This window comes from Choloepus didactylus, chromosome 2 (assembly GCF_015220235.1).
Source record: "Choloepus didactylus isolate mChoDid1 chromosome 2, mChoDid1.pri, whole genome shotgun sequence".
Classification (NCBI taxonomy): Eukaryota; Metazoa; Chordata; class Mammalia; order Pilosa; family Megalonychidae; genus Choloepus; species Choloepus didactylus.
This window is the reverse complement of record NC_051308.1, coordinates 194738303-194753666: the sequence shown is the minus strand read 5'-3', so window position 1 is coordinate 194753666 and position 15364 is coordinate 194738303. Positions and strand designations below refer to the sequence as shown.

The 15364-nt window shown below is 45.0% G+C and overlaps 1 protein-coding gene across 1 annotated transcript; it reads left to right on the top strand.

Moving 5' to 3' along the window:
* Positions 1-2821: 2821 nt before the first annotated feature.
* On the top strand, positions 2822-13156 carry GPX7 (glutathione peroxidase 7). Its single transcript, XM_037827219.1, has 3 exons — positions 2822-3403; positions 10809-11070; positions 12301-13156. Exons 1-3 carry the CDS (start codon positions 3269-3271, stop codon positions 12462-12464), a joined length of 561 nt encoding a protein of 186 aa, XP_037683147.1. The 5' UTR covers positions 2822-3268; the 3' UTR covers positions 12465-13156.
* Positions 13157-15364: the final 2208 nt, after the last annotated feature.

The window sequence follows — 15364 nt, the reverse complement described above, 5'->3', positions numbered from 1 at the left end:
GCAAATTTATCCTGCCAGTTGCTGTGGCCTTAAAGTCATCTTTGACTCTTCTCTTTCTCTCATACCTTACATCCCAATCTATCAGGAAATCTTTTTCCTTCAACTCTCAAAACATATTCAGAATCTGACTATTTCTTCCCACCTCTCCTACCATCATTTTGGTTCAAGCTTATATGTTTCCTCACCTGGATTATCGCAGTAGTCTACCAACTGGTCTCCTTACTTCAGTATTGCAATCATCAGAGTGATTCTGTGAAATGAAAATGTAAATTCCCCTTCTTAGAACCCTTCAGTGGCTTTCTAGCTCAGAGTCAAAGCCAGTCTCTAAATGGCTTATAAGACCCTACAATAACTGCCTACCCATCCTATTACATTTCTGATGTCATCCTCTGCTACTCTTTCCCCTCCTCACTCCACTCCAGCCACACTGGCTTCCTTGCTGTTCTTCAAACACGGCACAATGCTTTGCAGTGCTAGCTCCTCTAACTGGAATGTCCCCCACCCCACCCCACCCCCACCCAGTTTTCCTCATTGTTTGCTTTCTTATTTTATTCAGATCTTTGTTCAAATATCACTTTGTCAGTTAGGCTTCCTGATCATTCTAATTAAAATTGCAATTCCTCCCCATCCTATCACTTCGCTCCCTATCCTTCTCTGCTTATTACTTATCACCATCTAATTCACTATATGTTTCATATTTTGTCCTTTCTACCCCCCACTAAAATGTAAGTTCAAGAATTTTTGTCTCATTCACTGCTGTATTCCTAGCCCTTAAAATAGTTTTTTGAATATAGAAGCACTCAATAACAGTTTGTTGAATGAACAAAATGCCAATAAGCATTTTAAATACCCATAAAGGTGTCTTTGAGCTAATTATGGGAAAGAAGGGTACCTGATATCCAGGAACGACCTCCCTACCCTTCTAGGCATCCAACTAAGGACTATGTGTACATTTGTCTGTGTCTGTGGTGCTCCCATTTGTGCAGATGACAGACCACTTGGAAATAACTGTGTTCTTTCAGAAACACCAAAAATGTATAGTGGCTGAAAAAAAATGATGAAATGTACACTGTTGGCTAAAATCAATAGCATCTCATACCAGGTTCTAGCATAGACAAGTAATAGAAGTTCCCAGAAAGTTTAAGAAAAATTAATATTTATTGAACATCTAGTGTGTGCCCCTGGGACATAGAGATGACTCAGATATAGGCCTGCCTGTCCTGGAGAAGGGGGGTAGAGAGCCATGGAAACAGAGAACTACACCATACGAGCATCAGCTCATAACAGAAAAATGTACTAGGTACACAGGCAATAGAGAGGAGGAAGCCATTAATAGGAGTAGGAGAAGGGGTATTTTCCGAACTGGATTTTGAAGCATGAACAGGGGTGAGAAGAAGGACCCAGGGGAGAAAATTACAATTAAGAAATATTTCACTATTATATTTTTCCCCTGCTTACCTATTGCCCACCTGTTTGGATTTTAGCAGCAAATATCTTGGCCAAGCGTGCAAAATTTCAAGATGTGTGGACCAGAATTTGAGAACTCCTGGTTATTGGGACATGCAAGAAAAGGCTGAGTGAAAAGGACAGGTGATAAGAAAGGAGAGCGACAACTTCACAGGGACAGAGTAGGGAAGATGAGACCATTTTATAACCATAGGACCCATTACTTCAAGGCTCCCAGAGGGGAAGGAATGGGAAGGGCAGGGGTATGGGCCTTTGCTTATGCCTTGGCCCTTGCCTGGGGCACCTGTTCTCCTGTTCTTGGCCCCTTCTGATAATCTTGTCTGCTCCTAAGAAGAGAGGCTACTTTGGTGGTGCAGAAAGATCCCATGCTATGAAGTCAGAAGACCTGGGTTCACATCTTATTAACTATATGATCTGTGCTCAGCTTGAAATTCTTGGCTCAACACAACTGACAGAGTGAAGTCCAAGCCCCTTGGCTTGGTTTTCAAGGCCCTTCTGCATCTGGTCTCTCCTGACCCCTCCAACCTCATCTACTCCATACCCTTCTCTCCCCAAACAGCCAAGCACTTCTCTCGGGCTTCTATGCTTTCACAGACACCGTCCTTGGGCCTACACAGAGCTCTTGGATTCTCCCTCTGTCCACTCCTACCCTTCCCTTCCCTCGCTAATAAACATCCTGCACTCCATCTTAGAAACTGCTTCCAGGGAACCCAAACTGCAACAAACTGTTTTCTCTTTACCCTCTCTGAGCCTTCCCTTTTGGGGCACATTCATTCATTCATTCATTCACCTAATGTTTGAGTGCACTATTCAGTGACAGATTGAGGACACTTTACAGTTCATAGTTTTCATACCCACTTTTCCATTAACCAATTCTATACTGAGTAGGTGGATCAGGAAGGGAGGCTAGCCCCACTGAACAGATAATGAAACTAGAGCCCAGAATGGTGGTTTGAGGCGACTAGCACAGGTCACCCAGGGCAGTAAAGTGGCCCTTGGTCCAGGCGCAGAGCAGAAAGCAGATAACATCAAAACTGCAGCGGAAACAAGCTAGCACAGGAAACAGCTTCACTGCAAAGCAGAACTCACCTGGTATAGGAAGCAAGTCGCCCCATTTCTCAGAAAGGGCTAAGGTAAACAGAGGGAAGAAGAAAGGAGGGGTAAGCAAAAAGGGGGGTTTGGGGAATCTCCACGCCTAGCTTCAGCTCAAAGCATAGCAACAAGGTAGCATATAAAACTCCAAACACAAACCAAATCGGGGAGTGCCTCTCTCCTGAGCACTCCCGCGCTTTCCCTAGCGTGTACTATCTGTTCAATAAACTTCACTACTTGCTGCTACTGGCCTTTCTCCTCCTTGAAGTCTTTCTTGCAGCAAGACCCTGAGCCGGGAGCGGGCCTCGGCTCTGGCGTCAGCACAGCTCGGTTAACAGTGTGAACAGCCTAAGGCCAATCGCTAAATAGAAGCTGAGCTCTCAGAACCAGATTTTCCCCACCCTTTCCCCACCGAGTCTCTGACTCCTGGAATGCGAGCGAGCCTCACGAAGCGAATTCTGGTCTTAGCGGTCAGCATCATGGAACCGTAGCTCTGGGGCCCGGTTATAAGAGGAAGGAGGGCGGAGTCCAACGCTCCCAGGGTACAGACCGGGAAACTGAGGCCCCGGGCCTGTGCAGAAAGAGAAGGAGAAGGGGGCGCGTCCTGCCTCGCCGACCGCGCCGCGCTGGAGCCGCCTCTTCCTGCCCCCCGCGCCGGGTCCCCCGCCTCGTCTCTGCCCTCGCAAGGCCGCCAGCTCGGAAGCGAGTCATGGTGGTGACACTGGCGGTGGCGTGGCTGCTCCTCTCGGCCGCAGCCTCGGCGCAGCGGGAGCAGGACTTCTACGACTTCAAGGCGGTCAATATTCGGGGAAAGCTGGTGTCGCTGGAGAAGTACCGCGGCTCGGTGAGTGTCGGTCCGCGGGGGACCCTGCTCCGCCCAGGCCGGGCCTGATGGGGGCGCCTTGCGGCCCGGGTCACCTCAGGGCTCCGCGGCCCGGGTGTGGCTCCGGAAGGTCCCGGGCGCCCGGCAACCCTGCCCCGGCTTCCCGCCTCCACCCAGGAACCCCCGCGGGGCGCGGCGCCCCCAGACCCTGCGCTCAGTTTGTCGCGTGACTACGTGGCACAGCCCGAGAGCGCAGTGAAACCCGAAACCCGCGCAGCGGGCGCCAGCTCCCCTCCTGGTGTCTCTGGGCAGTTGAGTCCGGATCTCGCTGGGAGGCTGGGTACCCGGGTCCAGCCTTTGCCACTCACTCACGGGTGGAAAAAGTAACCCTAGCATCTTTCGGCCTTCGCCTCTCCCATCCCCATTTTCTGCGTCTGGTATAGAGTCCAGTGAGAACATTGTGGAAGTGAGTGTACAGTGGGGAGGGGGTTACCATTTTAGATGCACGGGGACCTTACACGGATCATCTTTTGAAGGGACACCATGGCCCAGAGAGGGAAGGCATTTGCATAAGGTCACACAGCGCTGGAAAGCGCTGGAACCTGGTGGCGAACTACGTATCCACTCGTGGTCAGCTTTAAGCAAGCTCCTAAAATGGCAGCTCAGGCGGTGGTATGAGAATCATCCAGGCAAAATGCTACGTCCTTACCAAGAGGAAATCTCTGTCTAGAGAAGACTTCAGAGAGAATTGTGTCTGGTTGGGTCTTTGAAACAAGAATGGATTTTAACAAGACTAAAAAGAGCATTCTAGGTAGAGAACTGTCTATGTCAAGGCTCAGAAGCAAATAGCAGGGAGGGTGAAGAAGGGGTGGGGTGGAATTTAAGAAGTTGTGCTTGAAGAAGTTATCAAGGGGGAGGCAGAGTGGTGGAAGATGAATCTGGAGAGGGTGGGGAGGGACTGTGAGGAGTCTTGCACATGTAGATTTAGAGGCCTAGATACGTCACTGTATAATGGAGAGCCCTCCAGTCAGTCTACTTCTCCAGATGGACCTGGGCACCGTGGTATGGGAAGGGTGGGGAGGTGGTCTCTAATGGATAGGTGGGCCCAGCATCCAGATTTTGATGGACCATGCAAAAATGGTTGCCAGCATTTTTCTGCAGGAAGCAGGGCCATCTTTAGCCTTGACGTTCTCAATTATGCCAAGAGTCAGGAGTCCTAGGGGCAGTAATCCCTGTCCTGACTGTCCCCCAGGATGTTGTGAGTTTCAAATGAGAAGACGGTGTGGGAGCACTCGGTAAACTGTAGAGTGCCCTGTACCTGTGTTTGGTGGGCCCCAGCAAACCTCATCCAGGACTCAGGGCAAAGAACCAAAAAGGACAGGGCCCATTCCCAGTTAGGCCTCCTAGTCAGGCCTCCCCAACCCTCTAAACACAGCTCACCAGAGAGCCAGTGGTTGAGTTCCAGACCAGGCAGGAGTGTGGCCCCAGCTCTGCTGCTCATTGGTTTATTATTAATTCATTATTGAGCACCTACTCTATACCAATACTGAGCCAGGCCAAATATATGGGATGAGGGAGGCGGGGGGAGAAAAGAGGCAATAACAAGGAACAGAGAAATGAACAATGTGATTCCTAGTGCTAAGAGGAAAACAGAACAAGGTCACATGGCTACTAAGAGGTAGAGTTAGGATTTGAACTCAAGCAGTCCAGCTCCAGAGTCCAAGCCCTTAATTACTATACTTAAACTATCTCTTCTCACCTTTTGGGCAGGAAATTGCCGTCAGTCCAGGGAAGCTGTAAGTGTTGCTGTGAGTTGTCCCAAGCTAAACCTGCAACTTGGGCAATATGTTCATTCATTCACCTACAAATATTCACTGACTCCTACTGACTCCTGGTACTGGGTCCAGCCCTGGGACACAGCCATCAGCAAGATTGACATGGCTTATGCCCTCATGTGGAATTGACAGGCTAGCTGGAAAGACAGTCATTTAGATCAGTATTGAGTATGGATGACTCATATATACAGCCTAACTGTATATAGTGGATGACTACTTGGGAATGTCCTTATGTATGTGTAGGCTTCAGTGTGTGTGTGTGTGTGTGTGTGTGTGTGTGTGTGTGTGTGGTATGAATGGTTTAACTGCTTGCATCTGTGTATGTATCTGAGTCTTTATCTGTGCTTATACATGTACATATGTAAATTAACTGTGTGTATTTGAGTGTGTCTGTCTGTGTTTTGGTCTCTTTACGGACAAGGTTTTGTTTTCAGGGATGGAAGCAGGATTTCTTCCCTTTAAAAGAGTGGGCCTAAATTTATGTAGATATCATAGCATGCCGGTTTGGATATATTGTGACCCCCAAAACACCATGTTCTTTGATGCAGTCTTGTGGGGGCAGACTAGTGTTGATCAGGTTGGAATCCTTTGATTGAGTGTTTCCATGGAGATGTGATTCAATCAACTGTGGGCGAGACCTTTGATTGCATAATTTCCATGGAGGTGTTACCCCACTCATTCAGGGTGGGTCTTAATTGAATCACTGGAGTCCTATAAAAGTGTTCACAGACAGAAGGAGGTGCTGCAGCCAAGAGAGACTCTTTGAAGAACCCACAGGAGCTGAGAGTAGAGCTGGAACACAACCTGGGATCAGCAGATGCCAGCCACATGCCTTCCCAGCCAGATGCCAATGGCCATCCTTCAGTGAAGGTACTCTGTTGTTGATGCCTTAGTTTGGATACTTTATGGCCTTAAGACTGTAACTTTGTAACCAAATAAACCCCCTTTATAAAAGCCAATCCATTTCTGGTATTTTGAGTAAGGGCAGCATTAGCAAACTGGAACAAATAGATACACAAGATGTAGGTTGAAAATGAACAAATAGATACACAAGATATAGGTTAAAAATAAACATTGCCTAGGGATATAGCAGCGAGGAAAGAGGAGGACCCTTAACCTGGAAGGTCATTGAAAGTCCCAGTTTCTAAGCACCCCAGACAAAGTATGGCATATGTTGACAACAAATGGGAGAGGGTTGTTCTAACAGCCTGTGGACCTAAGTAATGAGTCCTTCCTCATCTGGTGGAGGCACTATGGGAGAGTTATAGCTCTTTCATCATCTAGTCCAGAAGGGTCTCAACTAGGGACAGTTTTGCTCCTTGGGAGATGTTTGGCAATGTTTTAGGATATTTTTGGTATCACAGTTGGGGAGATACTACTGGCATCTAGTGGGTAGAGGACAGGGATGCTGATAAACATCCTGCAACGGGCAGGATAGCCTCCCATGACCTAACCAAAAAAAAAAAAAAAAAAACCATCTAAAATGTCAATAGTGCTGAAGTTGATAAACCCTGTCTCATCTGAGCAGTTTGTGTCTGTGCATGTCCAGTGCCTTGGGCTACTTTGGAAGGTTGTCATCTTCCTTATGGGACCAGCTAGTATATTCCTGACTCTTCTCAAAAAGTGTCCAGGTAGATGGATCTGGCCTGCCTAGGCATGGGGAAGGGTTTAAAATTCTTTAGTCATATATACCTAGAAGCTAAAAACATAGCTTTGGTGCTTAAATTCTAACTTCAGTATTATAACCAAATTGCATTGGCTAACTTTATATTCATCACCTGAAGCCTTTAATAACTTTAAGGGTAAGTGTACTAATTAAAGAAAGTCTTATTACAAAGTGGTGTATGTTTCCGGAGGGAGGGGGTTTATTCGGTATTGAATTGTGTCCCATAACATGTCCCTGGTCCTGTGGGTGTGAATCCAATTGTAAACAGGACCTTTGAAGATGTCATTAGTTAAGGTGCGCCCAAACTGAATGAGGGTGGGCCTTAATCCAATATGGCTGAAGTCCTTACGAGCAAAGGAAATTGGACACAGAGAGAAGCCACAGGGAGCAGCCAGAAGCTGGAAGTCAACGGAACCCAGAAGAGAAAAAAGACTCCACTACATGCATTCCATGTGATGGAAAAACCAAGTGTTCGGTTTGCTAATGCTGCTTTTATACAAAATACCAGAAATGAATTGGCTTTTATAAAGGGGGTTTATATGGTTACAAATTCAGAGTTTTAAGGCCATAAAAGTGTCCAAACTAAGGCATCAACAAGAGGATACCTTCACTGAAGAAAGGCAGATTGTGTCCGGAACACCTCTGTCAGCTGGGAAGGCATGCAGCTGGCATCTGCTGGTCCTTTGCTCCCAGGTTGCATTTCAAAATGGCTTTCTCCAAAATGTCTCTGGGTCTCTCTTAGCTTCTTCAGCTCCTGTGCATCTAAGCATCAGGGTCCTCTCTTAGCTTCTCCGGAGCAAACTCTAGGCTAGCATCTCCAAACGTCTCCAAGCATCTCCAAGTGTCATTGTCAATGTAAGTTCTTAGCTTCTCTTTAAAATGTCCCTCTCAGCTGCTCTGAGCTCCTTCTGTTTGTGAGCTCTTTTTTAGGACTCCAATGATTAAATCAGGATGGGCGGGGTCCACATCTCCATGGAAATAATTTAATCAAACCTTTCACCCACAGTTGATTGAGTCACATCTTCATGGAGACTCTTAATCAAAAGGTTCCAACCTAATCAACACTAATACATCTGCCCCCACAAGATTGCATAAAAGAATATGGCTTTTGGGGGGGACATAATATATCCAAACTGGCATATCAAGGAACCGCAAAGATTGTGCACCAACCAGAATACCAATCTTGGGAGGAAGCAAGCCTTCTAGCCTCTAAAACCAAGAGCCAATGAATTCCTGTTGTTAACACAACCCATTATATGGTATGTTATTTGTTTTAGCAGCCAGGAAACTAAAACAGTTTTTGGTACCGGAAAATGGGGTGCTGCTATTACAAATAACTAAAATATAGAAATGGCTTTGGAATTGGAAAATGGATAGAGGCTGGAAGAATAGAGAGGGCACAAAAATGAATGAGAGCTGTAGAAAAAGTTTGTGTCATCTTAGATAATACATAATTCATCATGAACAGAATGTTGGTAGAGATATGGACGTTAAACAGTACTTCCAGCAGTGCCTTAGAAGGAAATGATAAACTTGTCATTGGAAACTGGAAGGTCCTTTTTATAAAGTAGTAGAGACCTTGACAAAATTGTGTTTTGAGTTGGATTGAAGGCAGAATTTGCAAGTGATGAATTTGGATATTTAGCTGAGGAGATTTCCAAGCTCAGCATGGACTATGCAGCCAGACTGATTTCTTCTTGAAGCTAATAGTGAAATGAGAGAGGAAAGAGATAAACTGGAGATTGAACTTTTAAACACAAGAAACTAACAATTGATCATTTGGAAAATTCTTGGCCTATAGTGTGCTCCAAGACTAGGACCAGAAGTAGCTCTATTAGGACTCTCTCTGAGCTTCCAAGAAATGAGTCCCAACAGAACTTCATGTGAGGATTTAACTGAACTGAACAACCCTTTGCTAAAGGGGGTGTGGCTGAACATGGATCCAGTCAGCTATTTCAGTGGAAGTCAGGATCAGAAATGCAGTTATCCAGGAAGGATCTATGGAAAGTTCTTTTTCCACAGTTTGGACTGCCTTGAACTGCATGCAAGGCCAACAAGTTTTTTTTGCAAAATTTGTATGAACAGAAGCAATGCCTGAAAGGGATAGAGAAGAGAAGAACTGAAGGAAAAATGACTTTAAAGTCAATACAGGGAAGTAAAGGTCTGGACTGAAAAGCTCTCCTCGGGCTAAGAGAGTAAGCCCACCCGTGCACTTGGAGGGGGCAGGCCATCTGCCCCATGCTTGGAGAGGGAGGGCCTTACACCCCTTTGTTCAGGAAGAGTGCTATCACCTCAGTGTTCAGAGAGGGTGGGGCCTATGTCCCAGGGCTTGGGGAAAGCATGGCTACTGCAGAAGTGTTGGAAGGGATGGGGCTGCCACTCCATCAGGCTCAGAGGACAAAACATTGATCCATAGATGACTCTCAGACCTTGAAAGCTAATTAAGTTTGCCCTGCTGGTTTTCAGAATTGTTTGGGATCCATGAATCCTGTTTTCCTTCTAATTTGTCCCTTCTGGAATGGGAATGTTTATCCTATACTTGTCCTTTCATTGTATATTGGAGGCAAATAACTTGTTTTCTGAGTTTCACGGGCCCACAGATGAAGAGGAATTTCGTCCCAGGATGTACCATACCCATAACTGATTTTCATGATACTTTGTATTTAGTACTGTTATTGAAATGCTTAAGGCTTTTGGAATATTGTGATGGAATCAATGTATTTTGCATGTGGGAAGAACATGTCTTTTGGGGATCCAGAGGGTGGACTATTGGGGACTGAATCATGTTCCCCACAAAAGGCATGTTCAGGTCCCAACCTCTGGTCCTATAGAAGTGAACCTTTTGAAGATGTTGTTAGTTAAGGTGTACCCAAACTGAATGAGGTTAGTTCTTAGTCCCAAATGGCTGAAGTCCTCAGTCCCAAATGGCTGAAGTCCTCATAAGCAAAGGAAATTGGACATAGAGAAGCCTTGGAGAGTAGCCAGGAGCTGGAAGTCAATGGAATCCAGAAAAGAAAGAAGACACTGCCAGCTTCATTGCCAAGTGATGGAAAAGGCAAGGAACCCCAGAGATTGCCAGCCAGCCATACGATTCCGACCTTCTAGTCTCTGAAACCATGAACCAATAAATTCTTGTAGTTAAACCAACCCATTACATGGGATTTGTTTTAGCTGCTAGGAAACTAAAACAGGGGCAAAAAAAGGGATTCCCCTAGGGTTCTAGGAGACCTTTTATCAAGAAATCCCAGCCTCTATTTACCTTTGCAGATATTTGAGTATGTGTGTATGTGTGCACACTTGCTTAATCATTCAGCAGACACTGAGCCTTTTTCATACTCTAGGTGTTGAGATGAAGTGGACATAGCTCCTGTCCCTAGGGGGCTCACATTCTAGGAGGGAGCTACACTTATATACAGGCAACCGTAGGGTAGAGTGATGAATGCTAGCTGGCTGATTCAGAAACTGAACCCAGGTCTGCCTTTCCACTCCCTCACATTACCTCCTGATATGTGTTCACTGGTGTGTGTGCACCTTTCTCTGTGAATGTGTTATGTGTGTTTTTTAGTACATGAGTACCTCAATCAGTAGATGGATATGAACCATCTGAAAGCACCCCAGTGGACATGTGTGATGTGCGTATATCTTTGTCTCACAGGGCATGTACATACCCATTTATGTGTATTGTGTGCTTACGCTCACAAGTGGTTCTGTATGTGTGTGCATGCATGTCTGTAAGCCGCTGCATATTTGATTTCATAAGTGTATGTGCATTCGTTTGTGTATATGTGAGGGCATTGCATGCACAGTTACATTTGCGTACGTAGTGCTCTTGTCCATGTGACAGAGCATGAATTGTTGGGCACATACAAGTGCATGCCTTTTCACTAGGTTGGGTATGTGCTTGGGTTTTGTTTTTGCCACCCAGGTGTCCCTCGTGGTGAACGTGGCCAGCGAGTGTGGCTACACAGACCAGCACTATCGAGCCCTGCAGCAGCTGCAGCGGGACCTGGGCCCCCACCACTTCAATGTGCTGGCCTTCCCCTGCAACCAGTTTGGGCAGCAGGAGCCTGACAGCAACAAGGAGATCGAGAGCTTTGCTCGCCGCACCTACAGTGTCTCTTTCCCCATGTTTAGCAAGGTCGCAGTCACTGGCACTGGTGCCCACCCGGCCTTCAAGTACCTGACCGGTGAGTCCTGCTCCCTTCATCCCTTACCTTCCCTTCTCTGGCTGAGGCCCTGGCTCCCTAGTCAGCAGAAGCCACTGGCTCTGATATTCCTGCCTAAGAACATTTCTACCCTTGCTGCTTTAAAGTTCTCCCTCAGAGTCACTCTTGGTGACTTCTCTAGGATACTGTTTTCACATGCAGGGGTTCCTAGAAGGCAGCTGGGCCCTCATATATTAGTCAGTGTGAATTAGTTTAGCTTATGGACTTTGGATGGAGAAACCAAGGCACGGATAGGGGAAGCCACATGCCCTGAGAAGGCTGATCAAGATGACTAACAAGCATCTCCTGTCGTGAGTCAGAGGCCATGTTTGTAGTCCATGGGAGGAAACCCTCCTGAACTAAACTATAAGGACTTAATATTTCAGAATTAAGACCCTTCTCCAGCCCCAGAAGCTTCAGAGACACAAAATGGGATTGTGGACCAAGCTTGGCTTTATGGTCCTGTCTCCTTCCAAAGGCCTTTCTCCTCATTTGGAGGCTCCATTTTTGCTTTCTCCCACTCCAGGCTCCTGGTTGCCTTTGTGCCCCTTACCAGCCAACCCATCCACCTGGAGGAGAGTATGAGAAATAACAGTTTAGCAAGGTCCCTTATTGAGACAGATTTGCATTTTGTTCCATCGGTCAATCCTCATGTTTACTCTTTTACTCTGTGTGTTTTTATTAGTTCCTTCCCGGTTCCCATACCTATAGAGCAAACCTGGCCATGCTTTAGAAGCACCTGGGAACTTTAAAAAATGTATAAGCCTGAGATATACTGAAGCAGGGCCCAAGAATCTGTTTATTTTAAGCATCCCTTCCAAGTGATTCCAGTGCAACCATTCCGTGGACTAACATTTGGAAACCATTAAGACTCTGAGTAAGGTATAGGCTATTCAGTAGTTTGAGGTCACTAATAAAGGAGGATCAAAGCCTGTTTACCAAGTACCTCACAGAATCCCAAAGCAGTAGTTGTGCGCTCAACTTTGGCTGCACATTGGAATCTCCTGGAGAGCTTTAATGCTGATGCCTGAGATTTATCCCCAGAGATTCTGATTTAAGTGTTCTTTGTAGCCTGGGCTTCAGGATTGTAAGAAGCTCCCCAGGTAATTTTAACTGAGAACCACAGCCTCAAGGGGTGAACACTGAGACTGGAATTTCAGGTAAGGGTACAGAGGAAAGCACACTTCTTTCTCCTTCTTCCTTTTTATCTAGAGACTTCCGGGAAGGAGCCCACCTGGAACTTCTGGAAGTACCTAGTGGCCCCAGATGGGAAGGTGGCAGGGGCTTGGGATCCAACTGTATCGGTGGAAGAGATCAGGCCCCAGGTCACAGCACTTGTGAGAAAGCTCATCCTGAGAAAGCGAGAAGATTTATAACCACTTTCCCTTTTCTCCCATCCCCCCATTCTGCCCAAAGCACCCATCCTGGGCATGGGTGACCAAAGCAAACTCAAATGGTGCTTCAAAGGGAGAAACCCATTTCTCTCCTCCCCCTTCCTCCACCCCTAATCTCACCTATCCCATCCCTCCTGGGGGCGGGGTGGGGGGTGGATTTCAGTATTTTTATTATTTGAATCTTAAAACAACCATTTGGAAATCCTGGCCATTGAGAGCTCTTGACCAATGAGTCATCAGCCAATAAGCACCTGTAGCCAGTGAAAACATATGGCAAAGAGTTACCAAGCAATAATATCCTAGCCAGGAAGAACTCAGTAAAATGGAGCCAATTCCTACCTACCTCACAGGGCTGTTGTGAGGGTTCAAATGCAAGACTTGCAAACATGCCAAGGACAGCACCAGCTAAAGGAGGCATTCAATAAATAGTTTTTGCATATAAACCAAAAAATAACTTGTGATTAATAAAAACTTGCACCCATCATGGATTTCCAGCCAATGAGAATTCAGGCCAAACACTTATTTGTTGTTGTTACGTTCCACTGTACTGTTTTTTAATTACAAAAGTGATGCAAGCAACTATGTGATAAACTATGAGCCAGTGATTTTATACTTAGGATGGTTTGTATGGTGTGTGAATATATCTCAATAAAACTGCATTTTAAAAAAAGTGATGCAAGGTGTATTGTCTAAGCACAAATAATGCAGAATAACATAAATAAAAAATGAACATATCCTTCTCATTTCCTATACTCTCACTCCCTGGATGTAAATACTGTTAGCAATTCAGTGCATATGGTTCCAGGCCTTTTTAAAATCAGGCCAAACTTGAAAGGTGAAATCACTGCCCTCCCCCCTACGTGGGATCAGACACCCAGGGGAGTGAATCTCCCTGGCAACGTGGAATATGACTCCCGGGGAGGAATGTAGACCCGGCATCGTGGGACGGAGAACATCTTCTTGACCAAAAGGGGGATGTGAAAGGAATGAAATAAGCTTCAGTGGCAGAGAGATTCCAAAACGAGCCGAGAGATCACTCTGGTGGGCACTCTTATGCACACTTTAGACAACCCTTTTTAGGTTCTAAAGAATTGGGGTAGCTGGTGGTGGATACCTGAAACTATCAAACTACAATCCAGAACCCATGAATCTCGAAGACAGTTGTATAAAAATGTAGCTTATGAGGGGTGACAGTGGGATTGGGAAAGCCATAAGGACCAAACTCCACTTTGTCTAGTTTATGGATGGATGTGTAGAAAAGTAGGGGAAGGAAACAAACAGACAAAGGTACCCAGTGTTCTTTTTTACTTCAATTGCTCTTTTTCACTCTAATTATTATTCTTGTTATTTTTGTGTGTGTGCTAATGAAGGTGTCAGGGATTGATTTAGGTGATGAATGTACAACTATGTAATGGTACTGTAAACAATCGAAAGTACGATTTGTTTTGTATGACTGTGTGGTATGTGAATATATCTCAATAAAATGATGATTAAAAAAAAAAAATCAGGCCAATCATTATTGCCTATAAGAATTCATTGACCAAAAGTACACTATAATAGAAAATAGGCAAAAAATATAAATAGATAATTCACAAAAGAATGAAAATGGACAATAAGCATATGAAAAGATACTCAATCTTCTTCAAATTGGAAAGATTTTTTAAAATGGTAGTACCATTGTTGGTAAGGATGTGGGGAAATGGGCTTTTGCATATACTGTTAGCGGGAAAATAAACTGGCAAAAGTTTTTTGGAGGGTGGCAATATCTTTTAAAACAAAATCTTCATACCCTCTGATCTATAACTTCCCCTCTAGAAGACTCTCAAACTGCAAATATATATGTACAATAATATATATGTACAGTGTTCATAATAATGAAAATTTGGATGCTCTTATGTCCATCGATAAGGATGGTCTAAAAAAAATCCAAATGATAAAACTAATTCAGTTATTAAAATGGATGAATTAGATCTCTACATACTGACATGGAAAGTTGTCCAAAGGGACAGGAGGGCAAGCTGTAAAACAGTACAACATTTTTATAAAAAATTTACAATAACAATGCTCAGCAAGAAGGAGAGGAGAAAAATAGAGAAAATATACTAAACTGTTAAAGGTGGTTGTCCTTGAGAGGGGGTGGTGTGGTGGGATACAGGAGCCATTCACTTTCTTTGTTATGTATATCTGTAATGTTTGAATTTTGTTTATAATGTATTATTTCATGTCTTTATAAATAGAAAAAGTTAAAAACTCGGGTGGTAGACAAAGCTCACTGACCAATAAGGCATTGGTGAGTAAGAATTTGATGTCTACTTCTCCCAAGGTCACTCTTCTAGAAGGCCAGAGGCTCATTTCATTCCTGACTGTGCCCCTGACTCACAAACTGAGCAAATTGCTCCCTTTCTGCCGTCCTTCATTCCTCCCTGGAACGAGAGTTGAACTGTTGCTACAGTTCTCATAATCTACCTTACTAGTGGTTCTCAAAGCTTTCCAGAATTAAAGTGAAGGCTGACCTTGGGGTGACAAACTCCAAGCTCCAGCTCTGCATATGCTTGTGTGTGCAAACACACACAATGAAACAACTGAACTATCACAGAATTTTTCATGATGGATATCTCAAAACCACGTTCTCCTGCAGCTACCTCCCTCTCTCAGTACCCACTGTTTCCACCTTCTCACTATCCATATTTATTCCTCACTTCACTGCTCTCACCAGGGCCATCACTGACCTCCTTGTTGTTAAATCCAATGGACATTTCTCTGACTTTATCCTTCTTCACCTCTCAGCAACGTCTGACATTGCTGACTAAACTCTTCTCTTTGACACTTCCTCTTCCCTTGGCTTTCATGTCACCACGTCCCTTAGTTTTTCTCCTACCTTT

Coding starts and splice junctions, on each gene's coding strand:
- GPX7 (XM_037827219.1), top strand. CDS start 3,269: ATGGTGGTGACACTGGCGGTGGCGTGGCTGCTCCTCTCGGCCGCAGCC. Junction 3,404..10,808: donor TGGAGAAGTACCGCGGCTCG/GTGAGTGTCGGT, acceptor TTTGCCACCCAG/GTGTCCCTCGTGGTGAACGT. Junction 11,071..12,300: donor GGCCTTCAAGTACCTGACCG/GTGAGTCCTGCT, acceptor CTTTTTATCTAG/AGACTTCCGGGAAGGAGCCC.